This window comes from Salvelinus namaycush, chromosome 26 (assembly GCF_016432855.1).
Source record: "Salvelinus namaycush isolate Seneca chromosome 26, SaNama_1.0, whole genome shotgun sequence".
Classification (NCBI taxonomy): domain Eukaryota; kingdom Metazoa; phylum Chordata; class Actinopteri; order Salmoniformes; family Salmonidae; genus Salvelinus; species Salvelinus namaycush.
The window spans coordinates 14760445-14781789 of NC_052332.1; the positions used below are offsets into that span (position 1 = coordinate 14760445).

Sequence of the window (21345 nt, forward strand, 5' to 3'; positions counted from 1 at the left end):
GTAAAGCGTTATCTTCTCAAAACGCAAAAACTGTCCAGTTGTGCTGACGTTCAGATAACATTTGTATCAGGATGCACAAAACATTCCTTTGCGTTGCAAGGTGAATGTTTTATACAAACTTTCTGTAATCATCAACCCGACTGGACAGTTTTTGTGTTATGAGAACATTTGCCACAACCTAACGAATGTTCTGGGAACCTTCACAGAACCAATTTTGGTTTGCTGGTATATGTGATTGTGTCTCAATGTAATCAAGGTATGAAATTATGTGGTCAATTTATGTGGTCAATTTGCAGTGTACAAATTGTTATAATTATTTTTCGGCCCCCCGACCATTGGTTTACAAAAATGGTTTGAATGTAATTGCCTACCCCTGTCTTAACGTGTGTATTGGGAAGGCAAGGGCTCTCAGATCAGATATAGGCCTAGGCTACATCCCAAATGGCAGCCTAATCCCTAGTCAAAAGTAGTGCACTATATAGGAAAAATGGTGCAATTTTGCAGGAAGACATCGGCTGATGGACAAACTATATCCTATGCATGCCAAGCTCGTGACCCAGCGGAAGAGAATGTGTGAGGGTGTGCCTTCTTGGAATGGTTTACCAATGACAGAATGCGTCATAAATAGGTTGAGGGGGTAATAGGGTCTTGCTATTCTATTTTCATGGTGTGATTAGAACATCAATTTGGAGCTTGATTTGGCCTCTCGTTAACAAAGACTGTCATAAGAACAAGAAGAAGAAAAGGACTTTTCTTCATTACCCACCTTCAGCTCCCTCATATAATGTTCACATAAATAATGAATGATCTGTCGCCATCCAAGAAGAGTTATTTTCATTATGTTTTAATATGCAGGGACGATAAGTCGATAAGTCATCGACTTGGGCCTGTTTCCGAAGGTGTAATATAAACGCTACCTCTGAAATGGGCGCACTGAGGACAGAAATGACTTCTAGCTCTGGTTCGCAGCTTCTTTTACCTCTATTCTTGCCATTTGTTCTTATTCTAATTATTCTAAACGGAGGAAAATGAAACCAAACGCAGTTGTTTTTTCATACCATTCTCTGTTTGCTTTACAGTAGCCGTTGGTAGGATTTTATTGAGAAATTGACACTACCTGATATGCTTGTACAGTCTGGAAGTATGTCAGGTGTGATTATATTCAGCTGTCACTATTTCCTGTATACTGAGGGAGGAATTAATTATTGGGCCTCAGCCCTGTTATTTGGAGTGAGTGATGTGATGTAACATATGCCCATGGGAGAAGAGGAGGAGATTTTCTCAGACAGACAGACCATGTGTAGCAGTCAGTCGCTGCTCTCTCTCACCCTGAGAGCCCGTTAGTCACTGAGCGAGCGGGGGGGGACGACACTGTTTCTGGTTTGTTTGTGCTGAAGTCATGTCAGTGCTAATTATCTGGAACCTCAGTCGGTGCTGCGTTCCAACCTCTGAGCGTCAGTCAGTGATGTGATGACCCGTGATACTCCCACTGGACTTTGTGTCACTGTGACATTGGTACCGTAAATCCTTCTCTTCACACAGCAGCCTTAATTGGAATAGTTTCCCACTTTTAAGAAAATCTAACTTTATTACAACTTGACTCCTTTTATCGTTCAACCCATCCCTTTGTCATTTATGTTTAATAACCATATTCGAACTTAGAAAGTTCAAATATTACGTTTGACTGCCCTACCAGTCCCCTTGTCATACACTCACTAATAATGTGTTTATCTGGACGATTAGTCAGGAAATTAGCGGGGGGTGTTGGAGCGGGGTGTCGTTGTTTCTTTTCCACTTCCCTCTTACCCATGCAGCACAATCAGACAAACTGAAAGTGAACGCAAAGGGTTTCAGGTTTTCTGGCCAAATTACCATATGTGTCCCCATATCTCTCTCTCTCTCTCTTATCTACAGGGAAACACCTGTCATTTCCAATCCGAGAGATTGGAAATTAGAACCAATCCGAGGTTGTCTGTCTTTGGAAGATGACGTGATTATCAGTAATTGTGCAAATATTCCATCACAGTGAAATACACCACGCATTCTCAATGTCGCAGGCTTGATCTTCTTCACTGTAGAAAAGTCAACCTTTTGTGAATGTTGAGTGTCATAGACATCTGCTCTGAGGCAGTGGTTTTCTATTACTTTTATTGCTACGTCCTCCCTCCTCAACTCCTTCTCAAAGCACATTGGAGCAGAAGATCTGAGGCCAGGAGAGAGGATGTGAGAATCAAGGAAATACAAAAGTGATTAATCCCATGATTTTGATGGTTCTATCTCTGGGTATCTGTCTGCTGAGATGTAAAGTCTCTGGATGTCTTAATGAGGTAGTACAGAGGTCGCCTCAAACCCTGTGATGCAAACGGAGCAGGATGCGCCCACACAGACGTCTTTTGTACGCATTAACCAAAAAAAGAGAGAGAGAAAATAGCTCCTTCCGAATGGATCACTGCGGTTGAATGTTGCAAAGATTTGCCCTCTGCTCGAATCCCTCCATCTCTGTCTGTCTCTCTCTCTCTCGTTCTCTGTCTCTCTCTCTCTCGTTCTCTGTCTCTCTCTCTCTCGTTCTCTGTCTCTCTCTCTCTCGTTCTCTGTCTGTCTCTCTCTCGTTCTCTGTCTCTCTCTCTCTCGTTCTCTGTCTCTCTCTCTCTCGTTCTCTGTCTCTCTCTCTCTCGTTCTCTGTCTCTCTCTCTCTCGTTCTCTGTCTGTCTCTCTCTCGTTCTCTGTCTCTCTCTCTCTCGTTCTCTGTCTCTCTCTCTCTCGTTCTCTGTCTCTCTCTCTCTCGTTCTCTGTCTGTCTCTCTCTCGTTCTCTGTCTCTCTCTCTCTCGTTCTCTGTCTCTCTCTCTCTCGTTCTCTGTCTCTCCTTTAGGCTGCTGGAATTAGCCTTATTCGCTCCCTTATTCCTCTAGGCTGAACTCAAGCCGATCTGTTGTTGCTCTCCTCCCTGCCCAGCTCCCCCATAGTCAACGGCTCTCAAACCTCAGCCCTCGTCTGTTGGATTATTAACATTAACATACAGTATTACTCTCATCGAGTACTTTGAATGATAATGTTCACAGGATTCATCTTTGACTATGCATCCCTTACTATCAATTCCTTTGCTTGTCTGTTTTCCATGTGTCCATTCTTTGCCATGTCTCCTCTATTGCTAACAGCACTCTGGTTCAGTGGTCTCCTATTCCTTTCAGTGAGAGTGCCATAGAATTACTTATAGAATCAATTGAATTATAGGATCCATATGGAGACGACTGTGAATGCTGAAGCTTCACCGGCCATAATCATGTAGCTGTGCAACGGCCCCTTGACTTCTAGCATTGTTCTAAACCTAGCCTAATGACAGAATAGCTTACTCCCCATTATAGACAGCCAGAGAGAGAGTCAGAGGGAATGGATTTTGCTCCCTCCCTCCTCCTCTCCCTCCTTCTCCTCTCCCTCCTTCCTTCTCTCCCTCTCTTCTTATGATTAGACAAATAACGAAGGGTATCAGGCCTCCCAAATAATCTCTTGCATGTCGCACCACCAATGATTCTTAGAAATGTCGGCAATACCCCTGCGACTCAGTCTTTTTCTAAGCCTTATGAAAGTCACTGTTTGCATTAGAGGCATTGTAGAGATTGTAGGAGACTACCTACAGTGATGTGTGTTCTGGGTCCGCTGAAATGGACGATATGTGTTGCGGCTCGGGTTACAAAGGTTGGGAAACTTTCCGGTAAATTTCTGAAATTTTCCCTGAAATTTTCGATGGGAAGTTAAACCCAGGAATTTGCGGAATTTTGCTTAAATTAATCAACAAAGTTAGCTTATAACAGTGAACCTTTTTTATGGGATTCACATAAGTCAATTCTAGGTATTGTGGCATATTTTGGTTAAACTATCCCCAATTCAATGGAATCACATGTACAGCTGATTCTCAAGATCTTGCACACTAATGAGATGCTATTGAGCCCACACTACTATACTGTCTGAGCCAAGGACTACATGCTTTCTGGTAAGTTTTGATTACAATACTGGGTGGGGTGAATATGTTTTATATGACATACAGTTGAAGTCGGAAGTTTACATATACTTAGGTTGGAGTCATTAAAACTCGTTTTTCATACACTCCACAGATTTCTTGTTAACAAACTATAGTTTTGGCAAGTCGGTTAGGACATCTACTTTGTGCATGACACAAGTAATTTTTCCAACAATTGTTTACAGACAGATTATTTCACTTATAATTCACTGTATCACAATTCCAGTGGGTCAGAAGTTTACATACACTAAGTTGACTGTGCCTTTAAACAGCTTGGAAAATCCCAGAAAATGATGTCATGGCTTTAGAAGCTTCTGATAGGCTAATTGACGTCATTTGAGTCAATTGGAGGTGTACCTATGGATGTATTCCAAGGCCTACCTTCAAACTCAGTGCCTCTTTGCTTGACATCATGGGAAAATCAAAAGAAATCAGCCAAGACCTCAGAAAAAATATTGTAGACCTACACAAGTCTGATTCATCCTTGGGAGCAATTTCCAAACTCCTGAAGGTACCACGTTCATCTGTACAAACAATAGTACGCAAGTATTAACACCATGGGACCACGCACCCGTCATACCGCTCAGGAAGGCGACGCGTTCTGTCTCCTAGAGATGAATATACTTTGGTGCGAAAGGTGCAAATCAATCCCAGAACAACAGCAAAAGACCTTGTGAAGATGCTGGAGGAAACAGGTACAAAAGTATCTATATCTACAGTAAAACGAGTCCTATATCAACATAACCTGAAAGGCCACTCAGCAAGGAAGAATCCACTGCTCCAAAACCACCATAATAAAGCCAGACTATGGTTTGCAACTGCACATGGGGACAAAGATCACACTTTTTGGAGAAATGTCCTATGGTCTGAAGAAACAAAATTAGAACTGTTTGGCCATAATGACCATTGTTATGTTTGGAGGAAAAAGGGGGAGGCTTGCAAGCCGAAGAACACCATCCCAACCGTGAAGCACGGGGGTGGCAGCATCATGTTGTGGGGGTGCTTTGCTGCAGGAGGGACTGGTGCACTTCACAAAATAGATGACATCATGAGGCAAGAAAATGATGTGGATATATTGAAGCAACATCTCAAGACATCAAGCTTGGTCGCAAATGGGTCTTCCAAATGGACAATGACCCCAAGCATACTTCCAAAGTTGTGGAAAATGGCTTAAGGACAACAAAGTCAAGGTATTGGAGTGGCCATCACAAAGCCCTGACCTCATCCTATAGAAAATGTGTGGGCAGAACTGAAAAAGCGTGTGCGAGCAAGGATGCCTACAAACCTGACTCAGTCACACCAGCTCTGTCAGGAGGAATGGGCCAAAATTCACCCAACTTATTGTGGGAAGCTTGTGGAAGGATACCTGAAACGTTTGATCAAAGTTTAACAATTTAAAGGCAATGCTACCAAATGCAAATTGAGTGTATGTAAACTTCTGACCCACTGGGAATGTGATGAAAGAAATTAAAGCTGAAATAATCACTCTCTACTATTATTCTGACATTTCACATTCTTAAAATAAAGTGGTGATCCTAACTGACGTAAAACAGGGATTTTTTACTTGGATTAAATGTTAGGAATTGTGAAAAACTGAGTTTAAATGTATCTGGCTAATGTGTATGTAAACTTCCGATTTCAACTGTATATGATTTTATGTTAACTAGTAAATAGTAGCCTATAGCAAAGTGTGTTTAAATAATTTCTTAGTTGTTAACAGTGTCTGCCAGTTAGTTTTTGCTACCATGTGGGTTTTAGCTTGCTTTAGCCTGCTAACTGAGGAGTGTTAATTCACCTGTTTCCATACATGTTTCATTTTAAAACATTTAACTTACAAATGAGTTGTTTAATCTAACTGCTTAACTATTTATCTGTACATGGACTTGTATAGTTTTTTTTTAAACTCAGTTTTTTCAAATCTTTACAGGAAAATGCCACGGGCACTATCTGATGTGTGGAGACATTTCACTGCAGTTAATGTAGAATGAAAAGCTGTGTACATTTGTAAATACTGTGCCAAATCATAAGTGAAGAATACAACAAAGTTGCAGAATCATCTGGCCAAGTGCATAAAGTTCCCTCAGCGCTCCCAATAAGCAACCTCTGACAAAAGTCTCTCTACTTTTATTCGAGTTGAAAATGATGAATCAGACACCTAGCAACAGCTCATGGTCCTCCTGGAATCAGAAGTTTTTTGACTCAATGGAGAAACGTAGTCAGAGAAATGCTGACGAATGTCTTACTTGAGCTGTGTATGCAACTGGTTCACCTCTGATGCTCACAGGCAATGTGTATTGGAAGAGATTTATGAATGTTCTTCACCCAGCATACACCCCTCCAACCAGACATGCTTTATCTACTAATTTGCTGGATGCAGAGTTCAACAGAGTTCAAGTGAAGGTCAAGCAAATCATTGAGAAAGCAGACTGTATTGCAATCATCTCTGATAGGTGGTCAAATGTTTGTGGGCAAGGAATAATTAACTACATCTCCACCCCTCAACCAGTATTCTACAAGAGCACAGACACAAGGCACAACAGACACACCGGTCTCTACATTGCAAATGAGCTGAAGGCAGTCATCAATGACCTTGGCCCACAGAAGGTATTTGCACTGGTGACAGACAATGCTGCGAACATGAAGGCTGCTTGGTCAAAAGTGGAGGAGTCCTACCCTCAGATTACACCCATTGGCTGTGCTGCTCATGCGTTGAATCTGCTCCTCAAGGACATCATGGCACTGAAAACAATGGATACACTCTACAAGAGAGCCAAGGAAATGGTTAGGTATGTGAAGGGTCATCAAGTTATAGCAGCAATCTACTTCACCAAGCAAAGTAAGAAGAATAAGAGCACCACATTGAAGCTGCCCAGCAACACCCGTTGGGGTGGTGTTGTCATCATGTTTGACTGTCTTCTGGAAGGGAAGGAGTCTAATCATTTGCAATTATGTCTACTCATGATAAGATAAAAGGTTTATGTTTCTGTCTCCGTGTCATATGGTAAATATATCCAATGCAAAAAACATCTACATTTAAATGGTATTAATATGCATTCCCATATATTCCCATTAATTCCCATATATTCCCGTTAATTCCCACGGAAAGTTTCCACCTCTAAATATTCCCCAAAATGTGCAACCCTAGTTGCGGCCATATTTTTTTGTTTAGATTCAACGTGATATAGCATTTAGACGTTGTATTATTAACGTACGTTGTGTGTTTTATTCGATGAGTAGAGAAGCCTCTGACTGATGTACCGAACAGCTTTGAAACAGTTTTCTCTTGCTGTGCATATGGATGTCATCTATAAAAACTGGAAAGAAAACATTTAAATGGTTCTGTTATGGTTGGAGAAAAAATCAGTATTGTCTGTACAGTAGCAGGCAAAGAGAGTTGGAAATTAATCGTGTGTCTGGGTGTGACATATATACTAATTGTCTTATGGGAATTCTTGAGCCAATAAGTGATTATAGATTTCACAGCAGGCTGGAGAAAACAGCTCTGCTCTCAAAGTGTGGTTTAGATGTGTATGAGCACACAGACCTGCAAAAGGCACTTAACAACAAGACACTAGGGACAGAAAGAATGCATATCTTTGTCTCTCTCTCTCTCCTTTTCTCTCTCTCTCTCTCTCTCTCTCTCTCTCTCTCTCTCTCTCTCTCTCTCTCTCTCTCTCTCTCTCCTTCTGTCTTTCTCTCCTTCTGTCTTTCTCTCTCTCTCTCTCTCTCTCTCTCTCTCTCTCTCTCTCTCTCTCTCTCTCCTTCTGTCTTTCTCTCCTTCTGTCTTTCTCTCTCTCTCTCTCTCTCTCTCTCTCTCTCTCTCCCCTCTCTCTCCTTCTCTCCTTCTCTCTCTCTCTCTCTCTCCTTCTCTCTTTCTCTCTCTCTCTCCCTCTCTCTCCTCTCTCTCTCTCTCTCTCTCGCTCTCTCTCTCTCTCCTTTTCTATCTCTCTCTCTCTCTCTTTTTCTTTTTCTTTCTCTTTCTCTCTCTCTCTTTTTATCTCCTCATCTCTTTCCCTGGGGCCAGACAGGTGACACATTTTCTTTTGATTCCATTGGGAGAAAACTCAGATTGATGCTTGAGGGAGCACCAACACAATACAGGAATTGCAATTATTAACTGGAGGAAGGTTGTCTGGGTTAACACACGTTACATATTTTATCTGAGGTTAATCTCAGGTGTGTATATTTTAGTCTAACCTATCAGGTTCTTATACTACGTACAGTAATTTCACTGTACCATACTCCCAAGTCTCATTAATGACTCAAGAGGATGCCTGGACATCAAGGTTATACATACGATAATATACATTGATAAGAGCCTCCATTTGGTTTCAGTGTATATGGGCGAGCAGTGGTCCAGTCTCCCTGGGTGGTGTACCGTGGGCACTCGGTGATTCTCTCACACGGTCAGATGACCCCTTTCATTAGCTAGCACTGTGCCTTCCTTCCTTTCCAGAGTTCCTTGGTGAAGCGGCCTATAATAAGACCGTGACGTCAGCCCCTAACTCTCTCTATCTCCCAAGGCCATGGCCATGCCTCACCACAAATGGAATTTGTGTCACAACCACAGCAGGCTCTGGTCTCTAACAATCAGTATCCCCCCTACAGCCACCGAGCAGATCATTCCTCACTCCAGAAATGGCTGCCTGCCACTGCTTTTTTCACACAATGTTAACAAAAATTATAAGGATTTGTGTATTATTTTGACGAGGCTTATGGGAGAATTGTAAGATTTGAACTAGTGACCGGGGCTAAGAGGGCGCTAAGGCTTGCTTTAGTTTAGTCATCAAGTCAACCAGTCCGTGTGGCAAAACCCAACGGCCATGCTTTTCTTTCCTTATTTAACTTAACAAATCTGACAATGGCTAAGAGCATTCTATGGTGTGTGGAGAAGGAAGGAAACGCATGTCTCAGTCTTCCCTCTCTTCTTTGAGATGTTCTGCAATTAGTGCAGGATAAGCTTGTGGTACATTAGTGGGCTGGGAAGGGAAGGGAAAGGGGTTACCTAGTCAGTTGCACAAACTGGAGGTAAGGCAATAAATAGGCCAATAGTGGCAAAGTAATTACAATTTAGCAGTTTACACTGGAGTGATATATGTGCAGATGAGGATGTGCAAGTATAAATACTGGTGTGCAAAAGAGCAGAAAAACAAAAACAAATATGGGGATGAGGTAGGTAGTTGGTTGGATGGGCTATTTACAGATGGGCTATGTACAGCTGCAGGGATCGGTAAGCTGCTCTGACAGCTGACGCTTAAAGTTAGTGAGGGAGATATAAGTCTCCAACTTCAGTGATTTTTGCAATTTGTTCCAGTCATTGGCAGCAGAGAACTGGAAGGAAAGGCGGCCAAAGTAGGTGTTGGCTTTGGGGATGACCAGTGAAATATACCTGCTGGAGCGCGTGCTACGGGTGGGTGTTGCTATGGTGACCAGTGAGCTGAGATAAGGCGGAGCTTTACCTAGCAAAGACTTATAGATGACCTGGAGCCAGTGGGTTTGGCGACGAATATGTAGCGAGGACCAGCCAACGAGAGCATACAGGTAGCAGTGATGGATAGTATATGGGGCTTTGGTAACAAAATGGATGGCACTGTGATAGACTGCATCCAATTTGCTAAGTAGAGTGTTGGGGGCTATTTTGTAAATGACATGGCCGAAGTCAAGGATCGGCTGGACAGTCAGTTTTACAAGGGTATGTTTGGCAGCATGAGTGGAGGAGGCTTTGTTGCGAAATAGGAAGCTGATTCTAGATTTAACTTTGGATTGGAGATGCTTAATGTGAGTCTGGAAGGAGAGTTTACAGTCTAGCCAGACTAATAACCTAGGTATTTGTAGTTGTCCACATATTCTAAGTCAGAACCGTCCAGAGTAGTGATGCTAGTCGGGCGGGCAGGTGCGCGCAGCGATCGGTTGAAGAGCATGCATTTAGTTTTACTAGCATTTAAGAGCAGTTGGAGGCCATTGAAGGAGTATTGTATGGCATTGAAGCTCGTTTGGAGGTTTGTTAACAGTGTCCAAAGAAGGGCCAGATGTATGGTGTCGTCTGCGTAGAGGTGTTGTCTGCGTAGAGGTGTCATCTGCGTAGAGGTGGATCGAAGAATCACCCTCAGCAAGAGCGACATCATTGATATATACAGAGAAAATAGTTTGCCCGAGAATTGAACCCTGTCGCACACCTATAGAGACTGCCAGAGGTCCAGACAACAAGCCCTCCGATTTGACACACTGAACTCTATCTGAGAAGTAGTTAGTGAACCAGGCAAGGCAGTCATTAGAGAAACCAAGGCTGTTGAGTCTGCCGACAAGAATACGGTGATTGACAGAGTTGAAAGCCTTGGCCAGGTTGATGAAGACGACTGCACAGTGCTGTCTTTTATCGATGGCGGTTATGATATCGTTTAGGACCTTGAGCATGGCTGAGGTGCACCCGTGACCAGCTCGGAAACCAGATTGCGTATCGGAGAAGGTACTGTGGGATTTGAAATGGTCAGTGATCTGTTTGTTCACTTAGCTTTCGAAGACTTTAGAAAGGCAGGGCAGGATGGATATAGGTCTGTAACAGTTTGGGTCTGGAGTGTCTCACCCTTTGAAGAGGTGGATGACCGCGGCCGCTTTCCAATCTTTAGGAATCTCAGACGATACGAAAGAGAGGTTGAACAGTCCGATATGCTCAGGGCTGATATCGCGCTGTGCAGACTGACAGGTATTGTCCGGGCTATCCGGGCTGAAGTGGCTGGTGTCGGAGCTAAAGGTAAAGACCGCTAGCAGTGGCTAACAATGACTAAATAGCTAGTAGCTTATTAGCTGGCTAGCTTCTGATGGAGGTTCCAGTTATAAGGTCTAAAAAATAGCAGATACGTACCACATTGGGTGAGGCGGGTTGCAGGAAAGTATATTTAATTCGAAAATGGAAAAAAAGATATTGAAATATAATGAAATGTATACAAAAACACGAAAAAGACTGAATATTTACATGGGACAAAAGATTTAAAAAAATATTTACATGGGACAAACACGTCTTACTGCTGCACCATCTTGGAAGGTTTTTTAACCCAACCCCTCTGAATTAGAGATGTGCTAGGGCTACCTTAATTGACGTTCACGTCATCGGTGCTCGGGAAGCAGTTATTGTTACCCTTATGGGAAAATGACATGAATTTCACATGTGAAAACAAGTGAACTGTTCCCAAAACACATGTTTTCATGTGATCACATGTGATCTTACACTGAGTGAACAAAACATTAAGAACACCTGCTCTTTCTGTGACGTAGACTGACCAGGTGAAGGCTATGATCCCTTATTGATGTCACTTGGTAAATCCACTTCATATCAGTGTAGATGAAGGAGACAGGTTAAAGGATTTTTAAGCCTTGAGACAATTGAGACATGGAGTGTGTATGTGTGCCATTCAGAGGTTGAATGGGCAAGACATACGATTGAAGTGCCTTTTGAATGGGTTATTGTCATAGGTGCCAGGCGGTTTGTGTCAAGAACTGCAACGCTGATGGGTTTACGCTCAACAGTTTCCCGTGTGTATAAAGAATAGTTCACCACCCAAAGGACATCCAGCCAACTTGACACAACTGTGGGAAGCATTGGAGTCAACATGGGCCAGCATGTCCATGCCCCGACGAATTGAGAGTGTTCTGAGGGAAAATGGAGGGGTGTAACTCAATATTAGGAAGGTGTTCCTAATGTTTGGTATACTCATGTGAAGTTAATGTGGTAACATGTGACAACATGTAAAGCAACATGTGATAACATTAATCTATAAATGTCAAAATGTGAAATTTCAGGTGACATCGTGAATTTCCAGATGTGAAATCATGTGGTTTTTCTGTAAGGGTAACTAATGTTCCGAGCTCTGCTGTGTTAACTGCTGTGTTAATTGACTGATGTGGGATCAGGCATAAGACTGGCTCAGACTTCAACCTCTCACCTGAGTCTACAGTACAGGAGGTCTCACAGGAGAACACATTGTACCCTGCCTGCCTGCTGTGACAATGACATCACAGCTCAAGCTGCGCTGCTCAACACTCAACCCAGAGAATATTATTTCTAGAAAGACATCGCATCTGCCCACAACAACAGTAAGATAACCAGGAGAAAGACAGCCTTGCATGTCAAGCTTCTAGGTTCTCCAGGTCCATGTGATGCAGGCTAAACACCAGAATGCGAAGTTTGGCTACGCAAGACTAGGAGAAAGAGAACAGACATTAACATTTTACTTTTGAAGCGGTGTATTGTTGATCTTGGCTGGACAGTTGGGTTTGTCTGGCTCTACTATCCTGGTCTTTGATGTGTTAGATGTTTATGGCTCTAATCTGGAAGTGTCTCGTCTCTCCGTATGATGAGCGCCGTTAATCACAGCCATGCGACTGCCACAGGCAGCCGGCCGTCTTTGATCCAAAGGAGCCTTGGCAGGCACGATGAGTTCATTAGACCTGTTCTTATGGGGCATTGTGGGAAATGCCTCTCTCCGTTTCCGTCTCGGCACGGCTGTCTTCTCAGATCACTTGGTGGCTTGAGGCTGCGGTCAAGGCTTTGCTGATGAAATGACCCCCACCTAGCAGACTAACAGGATATGACACGTTGAAGACCGCCTCCACGCGATTGGTAGACTTGACGGGGGTCCCTTTCTATTAAAGTAGATGGCAGAAATGTATTAGCCCTAATTGGCAAGAAATGGGCTGTGTCTAATGGCCAGCTCACAGTGTGTCGTGTCTCTGTGTGTGTGTTTTTTTTGTTGCATTCAGAGAAATTAAGAAAGACGACTATACAGACAGCCAAGCATTCTGTCTGCCTGTATCATGGTGTAGGTCTGGAATAAAGCCTTTTGCCTATCAAGAGACAGACAGGTCGACAGCTAGATAGCCATGCAACCATGCAGCCAGCCAGCTAGGCAGACAGGCAGGCAGGCATCGGATCAGGTAGAAAGCCAGGCAGCCGTTAGTAGTCCCAGCCAGTGGTCCTCTCTCCTCAGACAGTCAGTCAGACAGGCTGTCATCACTGTGCTCACACCACTGTCCTCTCCTCTGGGAGTGGCGTCTCCTTTAGTCAGGACGTGTGAAGAACTCAATCGCTGCCCCCAGCCTGGCTGTCAACGTTTCAGTAATTAAAGTGTTTCACTCACCCACGGAGGACGAGACACCTTTCTCTCCCTCTCTCTGCCACTCTCCCTTGCTTTCTCTCTTTCTCTCTCTCTCTGCTGTGCGGAGCCGGAGGAAGGAAGGAGGTGCTCTATTCTCACACAGTCTCCAGAGCCACTGAGGCATCCTCAGGTAACAGGCTAACATAGTAGAGGCAGGAGGAGAGCAGCATGAACGCATCGACAGCTAAACCTACCCTCACAATGTCAGCTTCAAGACTCAATCAGTGAAATAGTCTGGCTGATGACATTCATGACTAATTTGTCAGTAATGTTGTTACGGCATTTACACCCAGATGGTCTAATCAGACCTCGATGATGCAGCTTTACCGTCAGCCCGCAGCTCCTAATAGCTTGCCTCATCTACCTCACTCCAATATGCAATTTAGCAGACGATTTAATCCAGAGCTACTTATAGTAATGTGTGCATACTTTTTCGCACGGGGGGCCCCAGCAGGAATCGAAGCTACGGTCTTGGCGTTGAAAGTGCCGTACTCTACCAGCTGAGCCACACAGGTCCAATAGCAGAGAGCAGCGACAGGTATCGGTGACAGTGGTAGAGAGAGAAAGTAGGTAGGTACTATACCTCCTCAAGTCTCCCTTCTCCTGCTGCGGAGGGAAATCTGTCATGTAAGAGCGCATTTCCTTTGTGGCTCTGTGTAAATATAGTAGCACTGGTGTTTCTCCCAGGTACCTTCCCTTGGTGTGTGATTTGGTGTGAAGACTCTGCCTGCAACAGGACTGCCTGTCCTCCAGTCTAAGCCATGTCCTGTTAGCTACTAGGAACAGAGCTGTAGACAATCTAGAATATAAACTCAGCAAAAAAAGAAACGTCCTCTCACTGTCAACTGCGTTTATTTTCAGCAAACTTAACATATTTGTATGGACAAAACATAACAAGATTCAACAACTGAGACATAAACTGAACAAGTTACACAAACATGTGACTAACAGAAATGGAATAATGTGTCCCTGAACAAAGGGCGGGGGTCAAAATCAAAAGTAACAGTCAGTATCTGGTGTGGCCACCAGTTGCATTAAGTACAGCAGTGCATCTCATCCTCATGGGCAGCACCAGATTTGCCAGATCTTGCTGTGAGATGTTATCCCACTCTTCCACCAAGGCACCTGAAAGTTCCCGGACATTTCTGGGGGGGAATGGCCCTAGCCCTCACCCTCCGATCCAACAGGTCCCAGACGTGCTCAATGGGATTGAGATCCGGGCTCTTCGCTGGCCATGGTAGAACACTGACATTCCTGTCTTGCATGAAATCACGCACAGAACGAGCAGTATGGCTGGTGGCATTGTCATGCTGGAGGGTCATGTCAGGATGAGCCTGCAGGAAGGGTACCACATGAGGGAGGAGGATGTCTTCCCTGTAACACACAGCGTTGAGATTGCCTGCAATGACAACAAGCTCAGTCCGTTGATGCTGTGACACACCGCCCCAGACCATGACGGACCCTCCACCTCCAAATTGATCCCACTCCACAGAGTACAGGCCTCGGTGTAACGCTCATTCCTTCGACAATAAACGCAATTCCGATCATCACCCCTGGTGAGACAAAACCGTGACTCGTCAGTGAAGAGCACATTTTGCCAGTCCTGTCTGGTCCAGCGATGGTGGGTTTGTGCACATAAGCGACGTTGTTGCCGGTGATGTCTGGTAAGGACCTGCCTTACAACAGTTCTACAAGCCCTCAGTCCAGCCTCTCTCAGCCTATTGCGGACAGTCTGAGCACTGATGGAGGGATTGTGCGTTCCTGGTGTAACTCGTGCAGTTGTTGTTGTACCTGCTGTCCGTCCTGTTTCCCTGTAGCGCTGTCTTAGGCGTCTCACAGTACGGACATTGCAATTTATTGCCCTGGCCACATCTGCAGTCCTCATGCCTCCTTGCAGCATGCCTAAGGCACGTTCACGCAGGTGTTATATTTGGATGTACCGATCCTGTGCAGGTGTTGTTACACGTGGTCTGCCACTGCGAGGACGATCAGCTGTCCGTCCTGTCTCCCTGTAGCGCTGTCTTAGGCGTCTCACAGTACGGGCATTGCAATTTATTGCCCTGTCCACATCTGCAGTCCTCATGCCTCCTTGCAGCATGCCTAAGGCATGTTCACACAGATGAGCAGGGACCCTGGGCATCATTCTTTTGGTTTTTCAGAGTCAGTAGAAAGGCCTCTTTAGTGTCCTAAGTTTTCATAAGTGTGACCTTAATTGCCTGCCGTCTGTAAGCTGTTGGTGTCTTCACGACCGTTCCACAGGTGCATGTTCATGAATTGTTTATGGTTCATTGAACAAGCATGGGAAACCGTGTTTAAACCCTTTACCATGAAAATCTGTGAAGTTATTTGGATTTTTACGAATTATCTTTGAAAGACAGGGTTTATCAAGAATATAGCCCCACTCAGCTAGCACATAACATTCTGAGAACCATATGTTTCTTAGAGCTTGGTGAGCGTGGTTGTCCAATGTTTATTTGCATAAAATCTTCATAAAACGTTCTGGGAATGGTGCAGGAGAGTTGCTTGGCTTTGGAAAATTCTCAGCACGTATTTATTTATTTTACTTTTATTTTACTAGGCTAGTCAGTTAAGAACAAATTCTTATTTACAATGGCGGCCTACCCCGGCCAAACCCGGACGACACTGGGGAAATTGTGCGCCGCCCTATGGGACTCCCAGTACGTCAGCGTAACGTTTCCTACAGGTTTCCTCATGGTTCTATTTAAAGTCAAGTTCTCAAATTGTTCTGAGAATGTTAAAATAAACAAAAAAAACCACAAAACTTTAGTAACGTCAAGAGAATGTTCTAAGAATGTTTTTTTTTTAAACATTAAGTTCTCAGAACATGAAGGAAACTTTACATAAAAACCACAATCACATGTTTTTTAATGTTCAGTGAACGTTCTAAGAATGGTATTTTAAAACATATGCATTCCGTTCTCAGCGTCAACAAAACTCTCTCTATCCTCTATTGTAACGGCTGTCAATGTCGTTCTCCTCCTCGGACGAGGAGGAGCATGGATCGGACCAAGATGCGGAGGGATAAGTGTTCATTATTTAATGACAAAACAACAAAGCACTTCAACATACAAAACAACAAACGTGACAAACCCGAAACAGTCCTGTGTGGCCCAAACGCTGACACAGGAACAAACACCCACAAAACACAAGTGAAACCCAGGCTGCCTTAGTATGATTCTCAATCAGGGACAACGATAGACACCTGTCTCTGATTGAGAATCATACCAGGCCGAACACAAAATCCCAACATAGAAATAGAAAACATAGACTGCCCACCCAAAACTCACGCCCTGACCAATAAACACATACAAAACAAGAGAAAACAGGTCAGGAACGTGACATCTATCTTGTTAAGTGCGTTCAGTGTGTTTGCCCCACCCACTAATTGGCCACACCTGATCTTAATTGATTGCTTGTTTCCTTTGAAATGGGGTTTGTTTGAATATACTAAATAAACAGCTTTGTATGTGTAAAAAAACATAGCATGTTAGCTCCATTCTGGTGGTGCAGTGGACTCATTTCATGGATAGGGAACCGAATATCATACAGTTGATTTGACTTGCACTGATTCTGTGTCACCCCAAAAAAGATGTACAATGACGGCCTACCAAAAGGCAAAAGGCCTCCTGCGGGAACGGGGGCCTGGGATAAAAAAAAAAAAAGTACAATATAAATATAGAACACAACACACATCAAAGCAAGAGAGACAACACTACATAAAGAGAGACCTAAGACAACCACACAGCATGGTAGCAACACAACATAACAACAACATGGTAGAAACACAACATGGTAGCAGCACAAAACATGGTACAAACATTATTGGGCACATACAACAGCACAAAGGGCAAGAAGCTAGAGACAACAATACATCACACAAAGCAGCCACAACTGTCTGTAAGTCCATGATTGAGTCTTTGAATGAAGAGATTGAGATAAAACTGTCCAGTTTGAGTGTTTGTTGCAGCTCGTTCCAGTCGCTAGCTGCAGCGAACTGAAAAGAGGAGAGAGCCAGGGATGTGTATGCTTTGGGGACCTATAACAGAATGTGATTGGCAGAACAGGTGTTGTATGTGGAGGATGAGGGCTGCAGTAGAAATCTCAGATGGGGGGAGTGAGGCCTAAGAGGGTTTTATAAATAACCATCAACCAGCAGGTCTTGCGATGGGTATACAGAGATGACCAGTTTACAGAGGAGTATAGTGATGTGTCCTATAAGGAGCATTGGTGGCAAATCTGATGGCCGAATGGTAAAGAACATCTAGCCGCTCGAGAGCACCCTTACCTGCCGATCTATAAATTATGTCTCCGTAATCTAGCATGGGTAGAATCGTCAACTAAATCAGGGTTAGTTTGGCAGCTGGGGTGAAAGAGGAGTGATTATGATAGAGGAAACCAAGACTAGATTTAACTTTAGCCTGCAGGTTTGATACTGTATGTGCTGAGAGAAGGACAGTGCACCATCTAGCCATACTCCCAAGTACTTGTATGAGGTGACTACCTCATGCTCTAAACCCTCAATAACACCTGTGGGAAGAGGGGCATTATTCTTACCAAACCACATGACCTTTGTTATGGAGGTGTTCAGAACAAGGTTAAGGGTAGAGAAAGCTTGTTGGACACTAAGAAAGCTGTTTGTTGTAGAGCATTTAACACAAAATACGGGGAGGGGCCAGCTGAGTATAAGACTGTGTCATGTGCACATAAATGGATGAGAGAGCTTCCTACTGCCTGAGCTATGTTGTTGATGTAAATTGAGAAGAGTGTGGGGCCTAGGATTGAGTCTTGGGGTACTCCCTTGATGACAGGCAGTGGCTGAGACAGAAGATTTTCTGACGTTATACACTGCACTCTTTGAGAAAGGTAGTTTTCAAACCAGGCCAAAGACCCCTCAGATACACCAATACCTCTTAGCCGATTAATGCCTAAGGAAATTAATTTCCATGTGTCGTATCTGTACTTGGAGTTCAAATAAGTTAACCCAAAATACGGTAGCATTGTTATTAAGAGCCTTATTGAAATATTAAGTGAACGTTTTAAAGAAGTTCATCAAAAACCTCCAAATAACTTATAATTTACATTCTCAGAGCATTAATAAAACCTTCCAGAAAAACTTTCAAGGAACCAGAGTAAAATGTTCTCAGAACCTCCCTGAAACCAAAACATCAAAATTCCCTGAACAGTCGAAATGTTAATTTCTGTTCTCAGAACGTTTAAAGAACGTTCTGTTTTGCTGGTCAGGGAACATATGGTTTTGTTCCCACAACCAATGTGAAACAAAAAACGTACGTTCCCACAACTTCTAAAGAACCAAATGTGCTTGCTGGGCAGTCCATATACAAGTGAATGCTCTCTACAATATACACTGAGTTCTGCCATTGCTACATATATTTTTTTACTTTTTTTTATATGTCATATGAGAACAGCCCCAGTCCAGTTCAGTCCAAAGGTCCAGGAAGCTCTCCACAATATACGCCATATGCTATTTTTGGTATACTGATAAGGGGTGACTGCCATAGGATATGGAAACATCACCAAGGACCCACAAGAGGAAATAAATGTGTGTCCATGCATTCATCAGTGTGTGTGTGTGTGTGTGTGTGTGTGCTCGTGCATGTGTGTGCATGTGTGTGTGTGTGTGTGTCTTGGTGTATTTGTCTGCCGTCTGACTGTGTGTGACTAATGGCCGATAGCATCATCCTCCATATTTCCTGTGGCATCGCCTGGCGCCCACAGATATACTGTGGTGATGAGAAAGGGATATTAAAACCCACTCCTCTTCAGCTCCGAGCTGGCTGTCTGCCCCTCACACATAAAAACCATGCCCTCATGTCCCCATCACTCTCTCTCACACACACACACAAACACACACACACACACACACACACACACACACACACACACACACACACACACACACACACACACACACACACACACACACACACACACACACACACACACACACACACACACACACACACACACATGTCAGAGCTAAGTTTCATTGTTGATTCGGGCTGATCCATTATTACGATATCAAACCTATCATTCAATGATACATTACAACATATTGTATATCATTAAACTGATTCTTACCCACGGTAACCTTTGTTCATTACCTCACTTGTAGTGTCTTGTTTTGTCTTATGGTCAAAATGGAGTCATGTCGAGCACATGTCTGGCGTCTCCTGCCTAGCCTGTGCTCATTATATTGTGACTTGACCTGTCTGTTACTGACACAGTGGTGGGAGGACCTCGCCGGTATCACTCTGTCTCTATCTCTCGCTCACTCTTTCTCGCTCTCTCTCTCTCCAACTTTCCTTCTCTCTCTCTCCCTCTCCCCCTCTCTATCTCCCTATCTCTCTCCTCTCTCACTCTGTCTGTCTGTCTCTTTCTCTCTCTGAGTACCCTGTGTGTGCGTGTGTGTGGCTGTGTGTGTGTCTGGCGCTGTGAGTCACACCACGTGTCTGTGCTGATGCAGAGTGTGCGGTGGACTCTATTGTCTGGGTCCTGTGGGCTCTTAACTCACACACGCACCCATGTGCCCAGTCAGTGTGTGTGTGTGTGTGTGTGTGTGTGTGTGTGTGTGTGTGTGTGTGTGTGTGTGTGTGTGTGTGTGTGTGTGTGTGTGTGTGTGTGTGTGTGTGTGTGTGTGTGTGTGTGTGTGTGTGTGTGTGTGTGTGTGTGTGTTACTCTGACAGCTTAGCCCTGGACTGGAAGGTGTGCTCAGACACGCTGGCAGTGCAGTCCTCTGGGTTTATCAATAGAGGGAGCTGTAGATACTTGCTCTGTAAGCTGTACGTTTGATTCAGTATTCGATAGGATAATATTTGATATTAGATTAACACGGACATTGATTGTCTATGTGTCTGCGCGTGTGTGTGTGTCAGACCTGGGTTCAAATACATGTGTATTAAATACTTGTTTTTTGTGTATTTGAGTATTTTCAAATAATGTGACCCAAAGCAACTACTTCTATTTGAAGTATTTCAAAGTATTTCAAAAACCAAACAGACCTGGTTTCAAATGCATGGGAGTGTAGGAGTATTTATTTGTATGTGTATTTGAGTATTTCCAAATACCGTATGAGAATTTTCAAATGTTTGCCAATACTTTCCAAGGGTATTTCCTTGTGTTTTCAAATAAAAAAATGTCTAAATACTTATTCCAAATGTCTTTGAAAGTAATGAAAATACCCTAAATAGTATATGAACTCAGGTCTTTGTGTGTGTGTGTGCGCGTGTGTGCGTGTGTGTGGATGCACAGTGGGGGTGTTGAGACAACTCTGTCACATGTAATGATGCATAATGCCTTTACCCTCCAACACTCTGCATGATCTCTCAACCCATAAAGATACTCTACATCTCTCTCTCTTCTCCTCGATCCCTCTATCCTCTCTATCCTCCCTCTATTTAGCTTAATTCATTACGTTGTTATTTATATTCATGCGTTATATCCTCTCCTCCTACTCCCTCTCTCCTCACAATAATCCATATATATCTCCCTCTCTGTCCGCCTCTCCTTCTCTTCCTGTCCTTCCAATTCCCGCTGTGTCTGTCTCTCTCTCTCTCTCTCCAGCCCAGAGCGTGGGTTTCAGTGGGTTTAGTGCAGCACTTAATTGTCTCCCCTCCATGTGCTTCTAACGCGGCCTGATACAGCCTGCCAGCTGTGGCTCTGAAGCTGACGTTCACACACAATGACCTGCTGCTGCTCGCTGCTCCACTGGGAACATATCTTGAGAGAGAGAGAGAATGGGGGAAATCAGGCGGATTAAAATTTGATAGCACATGTAATTAAACAGTATTTATTATGTTATAGGCTGTGTCGTAGGTTCTGAATATGGCCCTGAGTAGACATGCGTCTTCTGAATGCACTCACCTGACTCTCCTTCCGTTGTCTTGTGTGTACCTGAACAGGATCCTGGCTACGGTGGGCTCAGACTTTGACCTAAGGACTCTGCGGGCGGTGAGAGTACTCAGACCTCTCAAACTGGTGTCTGGCATCCCCAGTAAGTCACTGACATCAACAACAGGTCAAAGGTTGCTCAGTGTGCACCATAACTTTACTGTAGCATGAATGAAAGATTCACTATTTTTATACAGATCATTCGCTTTTCAAAACACAAACACAAACTGACTAGACAAATAACATAT

At 43.8% G+C, this 21345-nt stretch overlaps 1 protein-coding gene across 1 annotated transcript in view; it reads left to right on the plus strand.

Annotated features, from left to right (window-relative positions):
• The window catches only part of LOC120021376 (voltage-dependent N-type calcium channel subunit alpha-1B-like), a 197040-nt gene that overhangs the window by 45706 nt on the left and 129989 nt on the right, over window positions 1-21345 (plus strand). The window contains exon 4 of the mRNA XM_038965119.1: window positions 21109-21200. Within this exon, the coding sequence (XP_038821047.1) occupies window positions 21109-21200 (92 nt within the window). The remainder of the gene's footprint in view (window positions 1-21108; window positions 21201-21345) is intronic.